Here is an 18,908-nt window from a genome sequence, read left to right as displayed (position 1 = left end):
ATTTTTGCAACTTCTGTGTGAGTCTAAACTTATTCTAGAAAAAGTTTTTAAAATTACAAGAACCACCTGGTGCGGTGGCTCACACCTGTAATCCCAGCACTTTGTGGGGCTGAGGCTGGTGGATCACAAGGTCAGGAGATCAAGACCATCCTGACTGACACGGTGAAACCCCATTTCTACAAAAAATACAAAAAATTAGCCGGGCATGGTGGCGGGCACCTGTAGTCTCAGCTACTAGGGAGGCTGAGGCAGGAGAATGGCGTGAACCCGGGAGGCGGAGCTTGCAGTGAGCCGAGACTGTGCACTGCACTCCAGCCTGGCCGACAGAGTGAGACTCCGTCTCAAAATAAATAAAATAAAAGTAAAAAATAAAATTACAAGAACGTAACTGTGCAAAATATACAACTTATAATTAGGAAGGCTGTTGCTGCTAAATAACAGCATTGACACTGTATTTGAAAATCCTGGTTTCAGTGATCCTGACTGCTCAACAAAGAGAACAAAACAAACTTTAAGTTGTGTTTGTCTGAGCTTTATGTATGTGACTTTTCCACTGAGCCTTAAAATAACCAGAATCTTCACTTTACCATACCAGACATAATGCTGAACACAACAGAGGTTAGGTATGGTTGATCTGTCCCATCATTGTGTAGTTCTTTGATTCAGAACTGCTGTTTTCCACATTTGTCCTAAACTTTAGTTTACATTACCTGGGTGACAGCATGTGCAAAAGAAAAAACAAAAACAAAAAACGTCATTGTTTTTTTGCCCCTAATGTCCCACCCTAATGTCATTGATCTTTATTCTCCCCACTCAAATTAATGATCTGCTTTACGAGTAAAAAAATATGGCTTATTCACTCTTCATCTGTGTATTGGGTGGGTTTTCCATCCTGCAGTCTGAACACAAATACCATACTTATGTAGTTCTCCTGTATAGCACTAATTAAGCCAAAGGCATGCATGACCAAACAATAAAAGATTCAAAATGAGGAGCAGAGAAAGGAGGACTGAATTCTGGATGTTTCATAAAACTGGAGTAAGTATGAATCACTGACCAAATACTCTCTATATGACAGTTTTAGTATTGTGTGTATTTCCTTATTTTTTAAGAAATAAATATATTCTTCTCTGTAATCAATGTGTTTAAATAAAGATAGTCTTTTAGTCAATAAGAAAGAGAAAAGCTATGAGGTGTCCTCCACTCTGGTACTTTCCATTTGGAAAAACATATGATTTGAACATATCACATTCATTTTCTAGAAATCAAGGGTATTAGTTTTTTGCGGCTGTTTTTAACTTTTAGCTCCTTGAAGGCTATCTTATAATGAGCAAAAATCCTGAACAATAATGGTTTCTGGGATATATTCTTCTAACAGACTGTTTATAGTTCCTGAAGGGAACAATTAACATCTCTGGAATGCAGATATGTCCATTTCAACTCTCAGCAGACATAACTGAAACAAGCAATTGAGATACTCGGTGTGAACTGCAAACTATTAGAAAAGTTTCAAAAGCACCAATCAGAGACTCACCACATTCTGCTTCTTCTGGAGCATCTCCAAATGCTCCACGAGACCCTCATCAGCCACATCAAATGGTGTCTGGCCCTGGCAGAGAAAAGGAGCACTATGACTGATAGAAAACAGAAGCAGCAATCATATGACTTTATTAGGGAACTATTCAATAGTCACTTTTTGCTTTTGACTCCAACAGTAGCTGCTTTTCAAACTAATCTACCATACATTATGATAACACCTTCATCTATCACACAGGACACATAACAAGAAACACCAAATCCTTTAAATACAGAGTTTGTACAACAGTATTGCAGAAATCACACCATTTCTAATCCTTATTGCCACCTGGCAAATAATCAAGTGAAATCCCTACTTGTATCTGTTCTAAAATGGTCTTAATTGCTATGATAAATTCCATAAAGAGCTCTTCAAAACTTCAGAGGGAGGTTCAGGGCACATGTTCAATAAAGACTAAATCACAGGAATCATCTTCCTTTAAGTGAGGGGAGGACTGACAAGAAAGTTACTCCTTTTAGGAAGCATCAGCATAATTAAGAATCCTGACCCATAGTCTGAGAATGAAACCTGGGTTCAGGAGAGATGTGACATAGATAAGAATATCTACTAATTAAAAGGCCATGTCTCTGTACTACCAGAAAATCAGTACACATATGGGCTGAGCACAGTGGCTCACACCTGTAATCCCAACACTTTGGGATTACTCAATATTATTCAATATTCACTTTTTGCCTTTAATTCCAATAGTAACTGCTTCCCTAACTGGTCTACCGTACATTATGATAATGCCTTCATCTATCACAGAGGACACATAACACGAAACACCAAATTCTTTAAACACAGAGTTTGGGATTACAAGTGGCAAAGCTGGGGAATCACTTCAGCCCAGGAGTTTGAGACCAGCTGGGAAACCAGTGAGACCCCATCTCTACAAAAAAAGAAAAAAAAAAATTAAAACAAAATCAGCCGGGCGTGGTGGCTCACGCCTATAATCCCAGCACTTTGGGAGGCCAAGGCAGGTGGATCACCAAGTCAGGAGATCAAGACCATCCTGGCTAACACAGTGAAACCCCATCTCTACTATAAAAAAAAGTACAAAAAATTAGCCGGGCATGGTAGGGTGTGCCTGTAGTCCCAGCTACTCAAGAGGCTGAGGCAGGAGAATGGCGTGAACCCGGGAGGTGGAGCTTGCAGTGAGCCAAGATTGTGCCATTGCATTCCAGCCTGGGCGACAGGGCGAGACTCCGTCTCAAAAATAATAATAATAATAATAATAATAATAATAATAATAAAAGAAAATCAGTAGACATAGGGATAGGAGTTCCAGAGCTTCTAAGTTGTTTGAAGTGAGGCTGAATAACACTATTTTCAGCCAAACTCAAGGATCTTTGTCATTATAACATTTTAATGACTCACATGAATACAGCAACCATAAAATCTTTCATACCTTAGCACAGACAGTAACATTAGGCTCCTCAAAGCTCATTTTTGCCAAGAACAAATATATTTTTTTCCTGTTTTGGAGGCTTGAACATAAATACAATCAGAAGGTCCATGGAGTTTTATTTTAAATAACAAACATAACTCTGTGTTAATAGGGCCAGAGGTAGGGTGGTAGAGGGTAACATTATAGCTACCAGTGATGTATATTTCACCAGAACAGTCAGACTGCCAGTGAATAGAGATGTTAAGCCTTTTATTCTAGAGACTCAGCCACCAATCTCATTGTTCTTTTAGAGGTTCAAGCTCACTAACCAGTTTGTTTCGAATATCCATGTCACAGAGTGCTTCTGCCAGGATGGAGCAAGCCTCCTTCACTCCCCAGTGTGCAGCAGCATGGAGGGGAGTCCAGCCATCATAATCCTGAACATTGAGTTCATAGCCAGCCTGTATTAAAAGTCTAAAAAGAAAACCCAAAACAAGACATGTATCTCCTCTATATTACAGTTTTCTGACAAATAAACTATTATCTAATTGATATTTCAGATTTTGGCCCTGAACCACAGGGGTCTTATGATTACTTCTGCCCTCTAAGGCACAGTTTGGGTTTCATGGTTACTACTTTGCATACCAATCATAGATGATCTTTATCAATCCTCTCGAAAAAGTCATAAGATATTTCCTAGGCATATCCATGTTATACCATACAAGGGGAGTATATGGAAAGGTATGTACCTAAGATTAACCAAAGCATAATTCAATTAGCCAAATCACATAACTCTGTTAAAGGTACACTTTCCATTTTCCAGTGCAGGGAAGAAGTAACATATAAAATGAAGACTCTAATAGGCTGTGGTCATTCTGTCTATCTGTAATAGTGTCAACAATAAAGTTTAAAAAAATAAAATAAAATGAAGACTTAATTCTCTTCAGGGTATTTTCCCAACTAGCTTTCTGGTTGATTTTTCTAGGACACTATATTTACTGTATACCCACATAACTCCAGTTTTTTGCTAACTATAAAGCTATAATTTAACTTGTATGCATGGAAGAGAAAAGATTTGACTCTTGAAGACCCAAACTACATTGGGGCCCTTATGGGTATCACTCTCAGGCAGAAATGGAGCACCAAAAACACTGCTATACCTACTAGGAACCCTGTATTCGGTGAAATATGAAATACTGGAAGAGTCCAGTTAACAACTGCACATATAATGCCTTTGGCAACTCAAGTATTTGGGAAAGCCTGCCAACATTAAGTACCAAGAGCTACATGAAGCATGTATGGATATAAGGAAAAACGGAACAGACAGAGTAGTAGAGTCCAAATCCCTCATATAATTTTGGCTATCCTGTGCCAGGTGGACACTGCATATTCAAGATCTATATAATTAATCTAATGACACCAAATAAATTATATAAGTCAAAAAGGAACAAATGGTCACAAGTATTACAGGACACAAGAAGAGGTTGTTGAAGGGATATTAATGACAAATCATAGAACCGGAAGAAGTCCTCTCCTAGAACCATGTACCTCAACTGTGTTTCGCATCATACATGTTAGTGAGAAGCTAGAGGAATGGTGGGAGGGAGGGAGACAATCCATGGATGAATACTAGCAAAATGTGAGAAAGACTGTACAATCAGAGAGGAAACCAACAAAAAAGAAAACACATCATAGTGGAAAATCTAAGTCAGCCTCTGCTTCCAAAACCCATTTCATCTTCTCCCAGTGAACCACTCCTGATTGATGTAAATGGACAATACCTGAGGACTTCAGAGTAGCCCTTGGCAGCAGCCACATGAAGGGCTGTAGCCCCTGAGCGAGCTTGCCTCACATCCTCTATTTTCCCACTGTTGAGCCACTGGCGGGCATCCTGCAACAACTGCTGCTCTTCTTCTTTTCTTGACTGCTCTAGATCGACTCCTACAGAAACCAGATACCAGACAGCCAGGATTACTAAAGCTCCACTTAAGTTTGACAGGATATTTTCCTTAGATTAAAGCACATCATAAATATAAATACAAATAACAATTTAGCCATCAAGTTGGGTAATTATCAAATTTAGAAGATCAATGGCATTTGTATACATATTAATGGTCTTACCAGGATTAAATCATGAAGTTAAATATTATGTGATACAGATCCATTAAGAGAATGCACCTAAAATTGTTTTCAACAGAACATAAAGACAAAGGGGACATTATTTTTACATTATAATGTTTGTGCAAAGCTATAAACTTCCAAGTCTTTTTACATGTTACATGACTTTAGTTTCCCGACAATCCTTCAAGGTAAATATAATAGATATTACAATCTTCATTTAACAGATGAGGAAATAAAAATAGAAAGATTAGGAATCTGGCTCAAAGCCACAAAACACATCAGTGACAGAGCTTGCCACTAGAACTCCGATATCCTGGGTCCCTCTGTGTCATTCTTCTTCTGGGTCCCTATCCACTCACTATACCACAGGATTAGTATCCAAAATCTTGGTTTCAGGTATTGATATACTTTAAAAATTGAACTATCTCTAAAGTTCATTTCCATATACAGGTAAATACACTGACTTGAATATATATAATCTAGGGCAGATTAGTAGGTGATCTGCAGTTTAAAAACCTGTCTGCTTTCAAGGGAATGTAGATTTTGTTTTCCTTAAAAACATGAAAAAACTCCAAGAGTTACTCCCTTTAGCCAGTAACTTTCCAATATCTGTGCCAGTGAAAAGGGGTTGGGGGGGGCATACCCCATTATACAAAATAATAAAATGTCTCAAATACAAATATACCCATTCAAAAAGTTTTACACTCATTAGCAGTCTTTGTGCTTGGTCTACTCCCTTTCACCTCTTAAAAGAGAACCTGCCAGGTGTGGTGTCTCACGTCTGTAATCCTGCACTTTGGAAAGCCTAGGTGGGTGGATCGCCTGTGGTCAGTTCGCGACAAGCCTGATCAACATGGTGAAACCCTATCTCTACCAAAAATACAAAAATTAGTTGGGCATAGTGGTGGGCACCTGTAATCCCAGCTACTTGGGAGGTTGAGGCACGAAAATTGCTCGAACTTGGGAGGCGGAGGTTGCTGTGAGCTGAGATTGCACCATTTCACTCCAGCCTGCGAGACAGAGTGAGACTCTGTCTCAAAAAAAAAAAAAAAAAAAGATAACCTGTCAACTACCTAAGTATTATCTGTGTGATTTTGGGAGGCGGATGGGGTGAAGAGATCAGTTTAAAACCAATTTAAAACAGATCAGTACTCCAAACACAAAGAAGTTTCAGCAGTGCTGGAAAGTTAAATATATATATGAATACCCCCTTTCAATAGAGTATACTCCCTCACTGAAGAGTCAGCAATCAAAATAGAAAAAGTAGTTTCTCCAATCAAAACTATTTTTTTAAACTGATTTTTTTTAAAGTTGTTTGTACATTTTAAAGCAAATCTTAGGAGAGAAAACTGAGTGAGACTGGAGATTATGCTAAGCATAAAATTCTTCAATTCAATAGGGCACAAAGCCAGGTGCCATAGCTCATGCCTTTAATCCCAGCACTTTGCGAGCCGAGGCTGGTGGATCACTTGAGGTCAGGTGTTTAAGAACAGCCTGGCCAATATGGTGAAACCCTGTCTCCACCAAAAAATACAAAAACTAGCCAGGCATGGCGGCACACACCTGTAGTCCCAGCTATTCAGGAGGCTGTGGCAGGAGAATCACTTGAACCTGAAAGAGAGGTTGCAATGAGCCAAGATGACACCACTGCACTCCAGCCTGGGCAACAGAGTGAGACCCTGTCTCAAAAAAAAAAAAAAAAAATAGGACACAAAAACTATACATCAAAGGCAGCAAAAGCAAGTAGTTACTGATCTAGAATATCACTATATTAAAGTAGGATCAGCATACTTTCTCCAAAGGGCCAATATTTTCAGGTTTGTGGTTCATCCAATCTATCACTACTACTCAACTCTGCTGTTGTAGCACAAAAGCAGTTTTGGATAATATGTAAACAATGCGCATAGATCCTGACTGTTCTAAAAGTTCAAATTGGGAAAGACCACTGGAGCTAAATCCTCTGGGAGGGACTGCAGATTGTCAGTAAGGTAGTTCAGCAGAAGGACAAAAAAAAAAAAAAAAAAGAAAATTCACTACAAATCTTGTCCACAGAGTTTTGTGATGGAAAAAGAACCCAGGGACTTCCAGGTTGAAGAATTCCATCCTATTCTGTGAAACTGATTCTTCTAAAACTATAAAATAAGAATAAGCATTTTTAGAATATATTATTCTAAGTTAGCTTCCTCACCTTAACAAATTATCATACTAATCCTCATGGTTAGTTATAATAAATATCTTTCCCAGCACCACTTTTAGCTCTCAACAAGGGAAAAGATGCAAAGTCACAAACTGTATTTGGCCAATTATCAAATTTACACTATATCCCAATACCATGCACACACATAGTAAGAAATGTTCACACTCCTCATCAGTCACTCTTAATTGTATAATGGGTATGCAACCTCTGAATGGCAAAAACAAGCAATGATTGGTCATCCTTTTGGCATCTGGCCTACTCTTGTGTACTCACACAAGAGTATTATGAGGATACTTGATGCTGGATTAATGATTAATGCAGTGCAGACAGATCAAATCCTCTCCTGTCATATGACAGTGAAATGCTCTACACAGCAAATGGATTATTTTCTGTAAATGGCAGTGTTTGAGAGTCTTTCCTGGCCCCCTCCAATCCATGAGGTTACCTTGCTTCTTTACTTGCTCCAGAAGAAGATCCTTCATGGCTGGCTCTTCTGCAAGGTCAGAGGGAACTTCACCTTCACTATTGACAATACCTACACTGGCTCCGTGATTAATGAAATACCTGTGTAGACAAGATCCAGGATCAATATTTTATGTCAATCTAATATAAATGTTATTCATGCATCTGGCATTGAATACACAGAGAAGTCTCTATTTTGAGTTTAAAATATGGTCTCAGTTAAGATATTCCATTATTAGTTTCTACGTGCCTTAAACTTCAGTAATTAAGACTGAAGGCTTCCCTATTTCCTGACTACAGCAATACCAACAAACAGGATTTCTTTCACACTCATATTACTAACTCCCATCCTCTCACTCCCAGTGGATGGCAAGAGAATTTCTAAGTAACATAAAAAAGGCATGTAGTCTCAAACTTTCCCAGTGCCACATTGGAGCTTATTAAGTAGTGCTGTGGGTGTGAAAATAAAAGAATAAAGTGTCCATTAAAATTTGCATAAATCTGCCTAAATTATGCCTCCACAAAAGTCTTCTATCAACCAGACATCCACATGAAATCTTCCTCTACCCTAAGACGAAACTAAATTATTCAAGAAGAAATATTAAAATGTTAAGTAACTAAATTCTAAATCCAAATAGAATACTTGATTATGAAGAAGAAAGGTCTGACAATTCAATACCTTACATAGATCCTTTTTGATTTTCAAAGTACTTTCACGTAAAATTATATCATAAGTCTTAGGCAACATTAGGAAGTAGGCAATGTGGGTATTATTACCATGACTTTAACAAAATGAGATTCATACATATTAAGTAATTTTCTCAAAATCACACAGCAGGCAAATGGCAGAGGGTACAGCCCCAGTCTTGACTTTAAATCTAGTTCATCTTTTCTCTAGATCAAGTCACTTTTGGGCCAGTGAGAACCCTAATAATGCTAGAAGCTCTATCATATACTCAAAAGTATTTAAAGGAAAAAGAAAAATAATTCAGATTAGACTTCAATCCATTCAACAATTCAACAAACATTTACTGGTCCCCTAATACATTCAAGAAACCTTTTTTTTTTTTTTGGAGACAGAGTCTTGCTCTGTCGCCCAGGCTGGAGTGCAGTGGTACAATCTCTGCTCACTGCAACCTCCGCCTCTTGGGTTCAAGCAATTCCCCTGCCTCAGCCTCCTGATTAGCTGGGATTACAGGCGCGTGACACCATGCCCGGCTAATTTTTGTATTTTTAGTAGAGACGGGGTTTCACCATGTTGGTCAGGCTGGTCTCCAACTCCTGACCTCGTGATCTGCCTGCCTCGGCCTCCCAAAGTGCTGGGATTACAGGTGTGAGCCACCGCGCCCAGCCATAGGAACCACATTTTAGACACTGTCGAAGATTACAAAAAAAGAGAGAGAGAGATAATATATGGCCACTGGCCACTGCATTCAAAGAACTGGCAGAGGGGGCCAAATGCAGTGGCTCACCCCTATAATCCTTTGGGAGGCTGAGGCGGGCGGATCACTTGAGGCCAGGAGTTTGAGACAAGCCTGACCAACATGGTGAAACCCGTCTCTACTAAAAATATAAAACTTAGCCAGGCATGGTGGCAGATACCTGTAGTCTCAGCTACTCAGGAGGCTGAGGCACAAGAATCGTTTGAACCCAGGTGGCGGAGGTTGCAGTGAGCCAAGATCAGCCTGGGTGACAGAGCAAGACTCTGTCTCGAAAAAAAAAAAAAAAAAAGTTGGTAGAGGGAAAAGAATCAATAGAGATTAAGACCATGTTTTTGCTTTCTCAGTGCCTAGTACCTGGTATAATAGGGCCTCAACAAATGTTTGTTAATTTATAGATCCATTCTACTTGTATAAAGCTCAAAGGCCTTCACAATTCACCTGACTTTTAACCATCTCCTTCTTTCCCTTACAGTCTCAGAAGAAGACAGACCTTATTCAATTCCAAAACTAACTCCCTCTATTTGTATTCTTAATTCTATCAAGTCCTAGTATTCCATTCATAAATTATCCTTCATTTCCACATATTCAATAGCTCCTCTCTTCTGATTCCTCTCCCTTAGGCCAAAGGAATATTCAGCTACACCTCCCCAACCCTGAAATATCAAAATGCAAATAATACACATAGTAAGCACTCAAAAAATGTTTCCTGGATTGAAGTGTACCCTATACTCTATAATTAAACTAAACCACTTACTGTTCCCAAACACATCAACTCTCACCCAGCTCTCTTTCACAGCTTGTTTCTTCCAACTAGGTGGAACTCTCTCCCTTCTCTTTTCCCTTCTAGAAAGCTTTCACTTCTTTCAAAGTTCATTTAAAATGCTTTTGCCTTCATGAAAGCTTTGCCTGTTCTCACAAACTGAATTCCCTCTTTCCTTCCTTTAACCCCATCCTCCTTCTTTTCCTCCCCAACAAACACTAATTCTAGACCTCGGTCATGACTTACACTGTACCTCGATGCAACCATTCCATCAGACTGAAGGCTACTTGAATGCAATGTGAAAGGAAAATAAAAACTTGGGACCCTAATTTCACTAAGCCAAAAGAAAAAAAAACTAAGCTGAAAGTTGAGTCATGCAAGAAGCTGCCTTACCTTTTGTTCCTAAGCAGATAGCTATAGATAAAAAGTTAAATATCTCTACAGGTTCTATGTTTACCTCTATGTTCATCTTATCTTACGGAAAGTGAGATTTACTGAGCGTGAGATGAACATTTAATTGACTATTTCCCTACCCGCTCCTTTCTTTGTGAATTCAGGAATGTGACCATGCCCTCCCCTTTTCCCCTCCAGGCTGCTTTTCCCTTTTAAGTACTGAAGTTCTCAACTTGATCTTTGGGGAAAGGCACAGATCTGTCTCCTGTGTGCATGTCTTTAACCTTGGTAAAATAAACTTCTAAATTGATTGAAACCTGTCTCAGATACTTTTTGGTTCATAGCAACAACTAGGTCTTCCTCACTATTATCATTGCCATGGCATCTGACACTTGCTTTTTTCTCTTGGCATTCCATAAATATTGCTTGAACTACATGAAATATGTAACCACTCTACTCTGACGTCTATTCCATCCCTACTGGATCAGGCATAATGTCACTTGGGTATACAGGACCCTGCTTTTCCCATGTTCTACAATCAAGAAGATGAATTTTTAGAAAGTAATTTGGCTCTCTGTTTTTCTATTTTCTCCAGTTTTAGGGGAAAAAAAAAAGTTAAAAACCTCTTTAGTTTTACCTTTACCTGGACAAGAATAAATATCAACCTATGAAGTAATTTCTACTTTATCTCTGAGAATCCTTACAGTTGCCCAAAGGCTCATAGCTCAATAAATATGCCCCTTGAAAATAAAGCCTTCTTGTCCTTCCTAACTCAACGCCAATACAAGGTCTTTATGCTACTATTCTAAGTGAGGAAGAAAGAAAATGAAATATGTTCAAAAACTGAGAATAAATTAGCATCTCAATAAACTATAAAGCCAAATGCTGTACGTTTGGGTCAATCTGCTGCTTCTAAGTTAAACATTATTCATAATAAAAATGTAAAAACACTCAGCTAACTAGCATTGAGTCTGAACTCAGTTTAAAATGAGGAAAAAAGCCTCTGAAGCTCCCTCCTTTTGATGCAACATACTGAGACAAAAAGATCATCATAAAACATGAAATAGAATGTACTTGGATTCTTCCTAGAAAGCCAGTTTGCCTTTATTCATTTCTACTCCCTTGAAATTTAGAGTTCCTAATGATTCTGGGAATAAGAGCATAAAGTCTAAGATCTTTCGGATACAAAAATAAAAACGATGAGATGATCAGGGTTATTTAAAACATTCTCCATTGGCCCTGAGGTAAAGCAACCAAAATGAATAGTACAATTTTTTTTTCCATTGTGTTTGTATGTATGTGTGTGTGTGTGGTGTGTGTGTGTGTGTGTGTGTGTGTAAGCTACATACTGCAAATAAATAAATGACAGTAAAGTCAAAACTTGTCTAATAATGATATGTATAGTGAAAAATAAAATAAAGAAGGCCATCTCTACCGCCACCCCACCTCTGCAATGTATTCTGGTCTAGATCACCTCTGTCCTGGTCACACTTCCAGGTTTAATTTGTAATAATTTGTCTTAGGAAATAGTAGCTCTCACAGATTTATTTCATACAAGGTAATATTTGTCTGAGCTAGAGATTGTTACATTTTGAACTTACTTCCAGAAGAATTATATTTGTTCATAAGGATGAATTAAAGTAATCACTGTAAAAAAAAAAAAAAGCAACTACAATCATTCTCTGTACTTAGCTTCACACACAGGAGGATAATGCCAGCACAAGTGATCCTAATTCTAAGCATGAGCTCTCCTTAGAAAAGTGAAAGAAAAAAACTTAGGAAAAAATTGAATCCTTGAATGTAATGAGATTTGGTAGCTCGAATATTACAAGCGTGCCACCTGAACAAATAGCAACTGAAAGGCCAACATGTTCTATAAATGTTTCTTAAATAAATGTTTCAAGTAAAATCACCTCAACTCTTAGGCATCAGAATTCTGGCGTTCCTGGATAAGACTGAGAATAAGAGCCCTCCTTCCTGTTAGACTCTGAAAATGGGCAGCCTAGGGGATGAAGAGGTTACTGACTTTTACTAAACTGGAACAGAGGGAGGAATCAAGAGTGAAGAAAACTGCATTGTTTATTTCTGGTGGCTCTGGGGCCAACCCAGTCATCCACTTTTTAGAACAAGTAGCCCAGTCAAACACAGTACTGCTACCTAAAGTTTCTCTGGCTCTGACTCTCCTTTTGTCTAACTTCTCCCACTGAGCATCCCTGGGTCAGCAGCAAACCTAGCAACTCAGACTCTCCCTTAGGAAACCTGGGCAAATCAGATTCTGTGGGAAGTCATTCTTAGGCCTCTACAGAGCTGCCAACAAAATTCTCCCTGCTGTTTCCTGAACAGGAGAAATGTAATGGAGTTCTACTCATATTACTGAAAAGGGCCTTCAAACAAGCAATCTGATTTTCAAAGGAGCATAGAATATCATGATTTTATTTAGGGAATTTACCTTAACAATAGAAATTTACCCTCATCTAGAATACGCTCAACTGCCTCATTTTAAAGATGTTTCGACTGCCAAAGTCTCTTCCTTGTTTAAGACTAAACTCCCCAATCATTCCTTCACACAACAGATATTTATTCAGTGCCTCTTATATCTCAGGTACCACATGGTCAGGATTCTTCTACCCACGGGAGGGGAAACTAGTTGTCCTGGAGATAGTACCTCCTAATGTATCTTATTAAACATTCCCATTCAACTAATGTGGAGAACACATGCCAGTGCCCACCTTTCCTTTGTTCCATATGTTTAGGCTCATTCTTCTGCTATTAACTACATGAGTGCTGTGACTGGTATGCTAGGCATTTTTTACCTTCATTTGTACTAAGCACTGATTTAAAAAAAAAAAAAAAAGAAACAGGTTTACAAAGAATCCAGAAAAAAATCTCCAGGCCTGCCTATACACATGCCCAGCTACAGTTGTTCAGAAAGTGAACCCAGACAGTGGACTAGCCACCTCTGCATATCCCAGCAAATATAAATTACCTGCAAATAGAAGCAAACAAAAAGTTTCAACTAAAAAACTATGGATTTAGCAGCTTTACAAAACATTGTATTAGTTATGTCTTAAACATAATTCAACTTTCTGCTTTTGTAATCTGTAATAAAGAGAGACTATAATTATTTATAAAATTCAAATTCCTAAGAATAGAGGAGTAATGAAGGCTATTCCTACAAATACTGCAAAGCCACACACACAGAGGCTCACTCACTCTGCTATGTTGAGATAGCCACAGGAAGCTGCTGCATGAAGGGGTGTCCAGCCTTCGTTGTCTTGCTGGTTTACATTGGCTCTGTTCTCCACCAGAAACTTCACCATATCCAAATTTTCATCAATACATGCCTGAAAAGAAAAGTCCGTTCATTCATTCAACAAGTATTCACTGGGTTCCACTATGTGCCAGATGCTGCTCTGGGCATTGACAACGCCCAGCAGTTCTAATAATACATTAACTTCTATTTCTTCCATTTTGTGTCCAGAGCATGACTTCTAGGCTTTGTGATCTTATACAAGCTCCTTAAATGTCTCTATGCCTTAATATCTCAACTGTGAAACACAGTTTCACGTATAATGATACGTAATCTTATTTATAGTATTATTAGGATTAATTATGAAAGTGATTTCTAAAGTGCTATAAACGAATAAGCTGTTTCATCATTATATTATGAAAAGGAAAGCATGTTACAAAACACTGATTTGTATATGAATTTTATTTTATTTCACTGCCACCTATTTATCGCAGATGCTGATTAATTAAAAAAAAAAATAATCAGAGGACTGCCTGAAGCCAGGAGTTTGAGACCAGCCTGGGTAACAAAGTGAGACCCTGTCTCTATTATAAAAAAATTCATTCATTCATTCATTCATTTAAAAAAGAAAAAATCACACAGGATCAAATGTAATTTTTCTCAGTGGGAAGTTGTAGTTTACGACTCTAGAATTGCTAAACAAACCTTGCTTTGGTGAGAAATGGTAGGGTGATCATTTCAAACAGAAAAAATGTATTTTCATGTATTTTCTGAATGGCTTCAAACACTATGGCAAAGTATGCTTGCAGTTATGGATGGTTAGGGAGTCTCATCTGCTCATTTCATGGCAGCAATTAGGAGACAGCAGAAACTTTTTGAATAAAGGCTTTAGACTTACCATAAGACTAAAAGAAACAGTCACGAACAGCAATGAGATCTAAAAAAACCAAAAGGTCTTGACATAGCTACAGAATAAAAATGTGGTAGAAGGCCCACATGTGAAAATGGACATCATTATCAAGGCTTCGATGGTTACAAAACCATTGGGATAATTCAGGACCAAGAAACAAATGAGACTCCCTTTTTAAAACTTGCCTTTTAATCTCCTCCTTTAAAAAACAAGGCTAAAACTTCAGCTCAGGTAGAATTATCCAAATCAAAGGATTTTCATAATAATATTAAGATATTACTTGCATTTTCATTGTATTGACATTTACACTAATGATGCAAAAGCAATGGTGAGTAAAACTGCTGGTGCCTTAGCATGAAGCAAGACAATGGCATCAAAAACTACCAGCAGGCACTATATTCTTCTCCACCACATACAGTTAAAAAAATAAAAAAGAAAGCCAGTTTCACTTAAGAATAACCTTGAAGAAGCAGTAGAAATTTTTTAATATTCTGTGTGAGAAAATGGAAAGTATGCTTAAAGCACTTCTGCTGCATTTTGAGGTATGATGGTTGATTCTAGGAAAAAGCACCTAGGGCCAGGCATGGTAACTCATGCCTGTAATCCCAACACTTCAAGAGGCTGAGGCGGTAGGATTGCTTGAGTCCAGGAGTTCAAGACCAGCCTGAGCAACATAGACCCCATCTCTATAAAAAAATTAAAAATTAGCCAGGCATGGTGGCATGCACGTGTAGTCCCAGCTACTTGGGGGCTAAGGTGGGAGGATGACTTAGGCCTGGGAGGTCGAGGCTGCAGTGAGCTGTGATCACTGCTCTCCAGCCTAGGTGACAGGGAAAGACCCTGTCTTGAAAATAAAAACAAAAACAAAAATAAAAATACACCACTTGAGCATCTGCTTCAGGTGTGAGATGAACTAGCCACTTTTTAAGGTCAAAATAACACCATTTTTACTCAAAAGAATAACCAACAAATTGTGATAATTCGGACTTGAAAACGAACCTTTGTTCAAAGTACGCCTGTCACTCCAAGAAAATAATCAGTGTGTGTTGCAACAAAATTTACCATCCAAGTGAAGATAAGAATTCTGGAAACAGCTACCACCATGAGCTTGACAGCTTTCCAGTATTCACTTTTCTGATAAGGTCTGTCTATCAACAAATCTGATTTGTTGATATTATATAATGAAATGTATTTAGATTTGTAAGATCTCTATAACTCAATCAATCTGTATTTTCCAAATAAACAAATGCATGGTGTTAGAAAATCACACATGAAGTAAAAGATTCATTCAAAGTACAAGTTAGACTAATGTGTTTTAATGTAAGAGAGTAAGAAAAATCCATTGATATGGTTTCAGTTTCCACACTGCACGGACATTTAAGATACCCATGTCTTAAACGACCATTTCCAAAACTTACATTTGAGAAACTATCAGGTTGGGTGTGGTGGCTCATGCCTGTAATCCCAGCACTTTGGAGGCCGAGGCAGGTGGATCACCTAAGGTCAGGAGTTTGAGACCAGCCTAGCCAACATGGTGAAACCTCATCTCCACTAAAAATACAAAAACTAGGCAGGTATGGTGGTGCATCTCAGCTACTCAGGAGGCTGAGGAACAAGAATCACTTGAAACCAGGAGGCAGAGGTTGCAGTGAGCCAGGATGGCACCAGTGCACTCCAGCCTAGGTCACAGAGACTCTGTCTCAAAAAAGAGAAAGAAAAAGAAAAAGAAAAAGAAACAAACCATCACTTGTTGGAGTTTGGTATAATATCCAAGAAAAACATCTACAATTGTCTGAACAGACTATTAAATGCTCCTCCCTTTTCCAAATACATACCTTTGAGAGGCCACATTTTATATACTTTCATCAAAATAATATATCACAACAGATTGAATACAGACATTAAAATAAATTTGTAAAAATGTAAAACAATATCATTATTTTTAATTATGTCATTTATATTAACACGTTTTCAGGGTCATTGTTGCTTTAAATGACTTAATAAGTACATATTTAATAACTACATATTTTAAAAATTTCTCAGTAACATATAATAATCAATACAAACAAAGTCCTGGTTAAATTTTGGGAGTCCTAAATGATTTTTTAAGTATAAAGGAATCCTGAGATCAGCTTGATAACCATTGTCTTTAATCAAACATACCAAAAGATATTTCATGGTGATAATGAACTATTTATTTTTTATTTTTTATTTTTTTATTATATTTTAAGTTCTAGGGTACATGTGCATAACGTGCAGGTTTGTTACATATGTATACTTGTGCCATGTTGGTGTGCTGCACCCATCAACTCGTCAGCACCCATCAATTCATCATTTATATCATGTATAACTCCGCAATGCAATCCCTCCCCCCTCCCCCCTCCCCATGATAGGCCCCAGTGTGTGATGTTCCCCTTCCTGAGTCCAAGTGATCTCATTGTTCAGTTCCCACCTATGAGTGAGAACATGTGGTGTTTGGTTTTCTCTTCTTGTGATAGTTTGCTAAGAATGATGGTTTCCAGCTGCATCCATGTCCCTACAAAGGACGCAAACTCATCCTTGTTTATGGCTGCATAGTATTCCATGGTGTATATGTGCCACATTTTCTTAATCCAGTCTGTCACTGATGGACATTTGGGTTGATTCCAAGTCTTTGCTATTGTGAATAGTGCCGCAATAAACATATGTGTGCATGTGTCTTTGTAGCAGAATAATTTGTAATCCTTTGGGTATATACCCAGTAGTGGGATGGCTGGGTCATATGGTACATCTAGTTCTAGATCCTTGAGGAATTGCCATACTGTTTTCCATAATGGTTGAACTAGTTTACAATCCCACCAACAGTGTAAAAGTGTTCCTATTTCTCCACATCCTCTCCAACACCTGTTGTTTCCTGGTTTTTTAATGATTGCCGTTCTAACTGGTGTGAGATGATATCTCATTGTGGTTTTGATTTGCATTTCTCTGATGGCAAGTGATGATGAGCATTTTTTCATGTGTCTGTTGGCTGTATGAATGTCTTCTTTTGAGAAATGTCTGTTCATATCCTTTCCCCACTTTTTGATGGGGTTGTTTTTTTCTTGTATATTTGTTTGAGTTCTTTGTAGATTCTAGATATTAGCCCTTTGTCAGATGAGTAGATTGCAAAAATTTTCTCCCATTCTGTGGGTTGCCCGTTCACTCTGATGGTAGTTTCTTTTGCTGTGCAGAAGCTCTTTAGTTTAATTAGATCCCATTTGTCAATTTTGGCTTTTGCTGCCATTGCTTTTGGTGTTTTAGACATGAAGTCCTTGCCCATGCCTATGTCCTGAATGGTACTACCTAGATTTTCTTCTAGGGTTTTTATGGTATTAGGTCTAACATTTAAGTCTCTAATCCATCTTGAATTAATCTTCGTATAAGGAGTAAGGAAAGGATCCAGTTTCAGCTTTCTACTTATGGCTAGCCACTTTTCCCAGCACCATTTATTAAATAGGGAATCCTTTCCCCATTTCTTGTTTTTCTCAGGTTTGTCAAAGATCAGATGGCTGTAGATGTGTGGTATTATTTCTGAGGGCTCTGTTCTGTCCCATTGGTCTATATCTCTGTTTTGGTACCAGTACCATGCTGTTTTGGTTACTGTAGCCTTGTAGTATAGTTTGAAGTCAGGTAGCGTGACGCCTCCGGCTTTGTCCTTTTGACTTAGGATTGTCTTGGCAATGCGGGCTCTTTTTTGGTTCCATATGAACTTAAAGCAGTTTTTTCCAATTCTGTGAAGAAACTCATTGGTAGCTTGATGGGGATGGCATTGAATCTATAAATAACCTTGGGCAGTATGGCCATTTTCACGATATTGATTCTTCCTATCCATGAGCATGGTATGTTCTTCCATTTGTTTGTGTCCTCTTTGATTTCACTGAGCAGTGGTTTGTAGTTCTCCTTGAAGAGGTCCTTTACATCCCTTGTAAGTTGGATTCCTAGGTATTTTATTCTCTTTGAAGCAATTGTGAATGGAAGTTCATTCCTGATTTGGCTCTCTGCTTGTCTGTTACTGGTGTATAAGAATGCTTGTGATTTTTGCACATTAATTTTGTATCCTGAGACTTTGCTGAAGTTGCTTATCAGCTTAAGAAGATTTTGGGCTGAGACGATGGGGTTTTCTAAATACACAATCATGTCATCTGCAAACAGGGACAATTTGACTTCCTCTTTTCCTAACTGAATACCCTTGATTTCTTTCTCTTGCCTGATTGCCCTAGCCAGAACTTCCAACACTATGTTGAATAGGAGTGGTGAGAGAGGGCATCCCTGTCTTGTGCCAGTTTTCAAAGGGAACTTTTCCAGTTTTTGCCCATTCAGTATGATATTAGCTGTGGGTTTGTCATAAATAGCTCTTATTATTTTGAGGTACGTTCCATCAATACCGAATTT

General features: G+C 38.2%; 1 protein-coding gene across 10 annotated transcripts in view; it reads right to left on the bottom strand.

The window, feature by feature from the left end:
• Positions 1-18,908, bottom strand: part of PPP1R12B (protein phosphatase 1 regulatory subunit 12B) — a 235,347-nt gene that overhangs the window by 151,545 nt on the left and 64,894 nt on the right. For all 10 annotated transcript variants that reach the window (XR_002725301.3, XR_002725302.3, XR_002725300.3 and 7 more), the window contains exons 2-6: positions 13,552-13,682; positions 7,727-7,845; positions 4,745-4,904; positions 3,293-3,437; positions 1,535-1,609 (exon numbers count right to left, since the gene is read on the bottom strand). Coding sequence is in view for 5 of the 10 variants with exons in the window: in XM_023186835.3 (XP_023042603.2) it covers positions 1,535-1,609; positions 3,293-3,437; positions 4,745-4,904; positions 7,727-7,845; positions 13,552-13,682 (630 nt within the window). In the remaining 5 variants the exon portion in view is untranslated. The remainder of the gene's footprint in view (positions 1-1,534; positions 1,610-3,292; positions 3,438-4,744; positions 4,905-7,726; positions 7,846-13,551; positions 13,683-18,908) is intronic.

This window comes from Piliocolobus tephrosceles, chromosome 1 (assembly GCF_002776525.5).
Source record: "Piliocolobus tephrosceles isolate RC106 chromosome 1, ASM277652v3, whole genome shotgun sequence".
NCBI classification, from domain to species: Eukaryota; Metazoa; Chordata; class Mammalia; order Primates; family Cercopithecidae; genus Piliocolobus; species Piliocolobus tephrosceles.
This window is presented reverse-complemented; position numbering and strand designations above follow the sequence as displayed.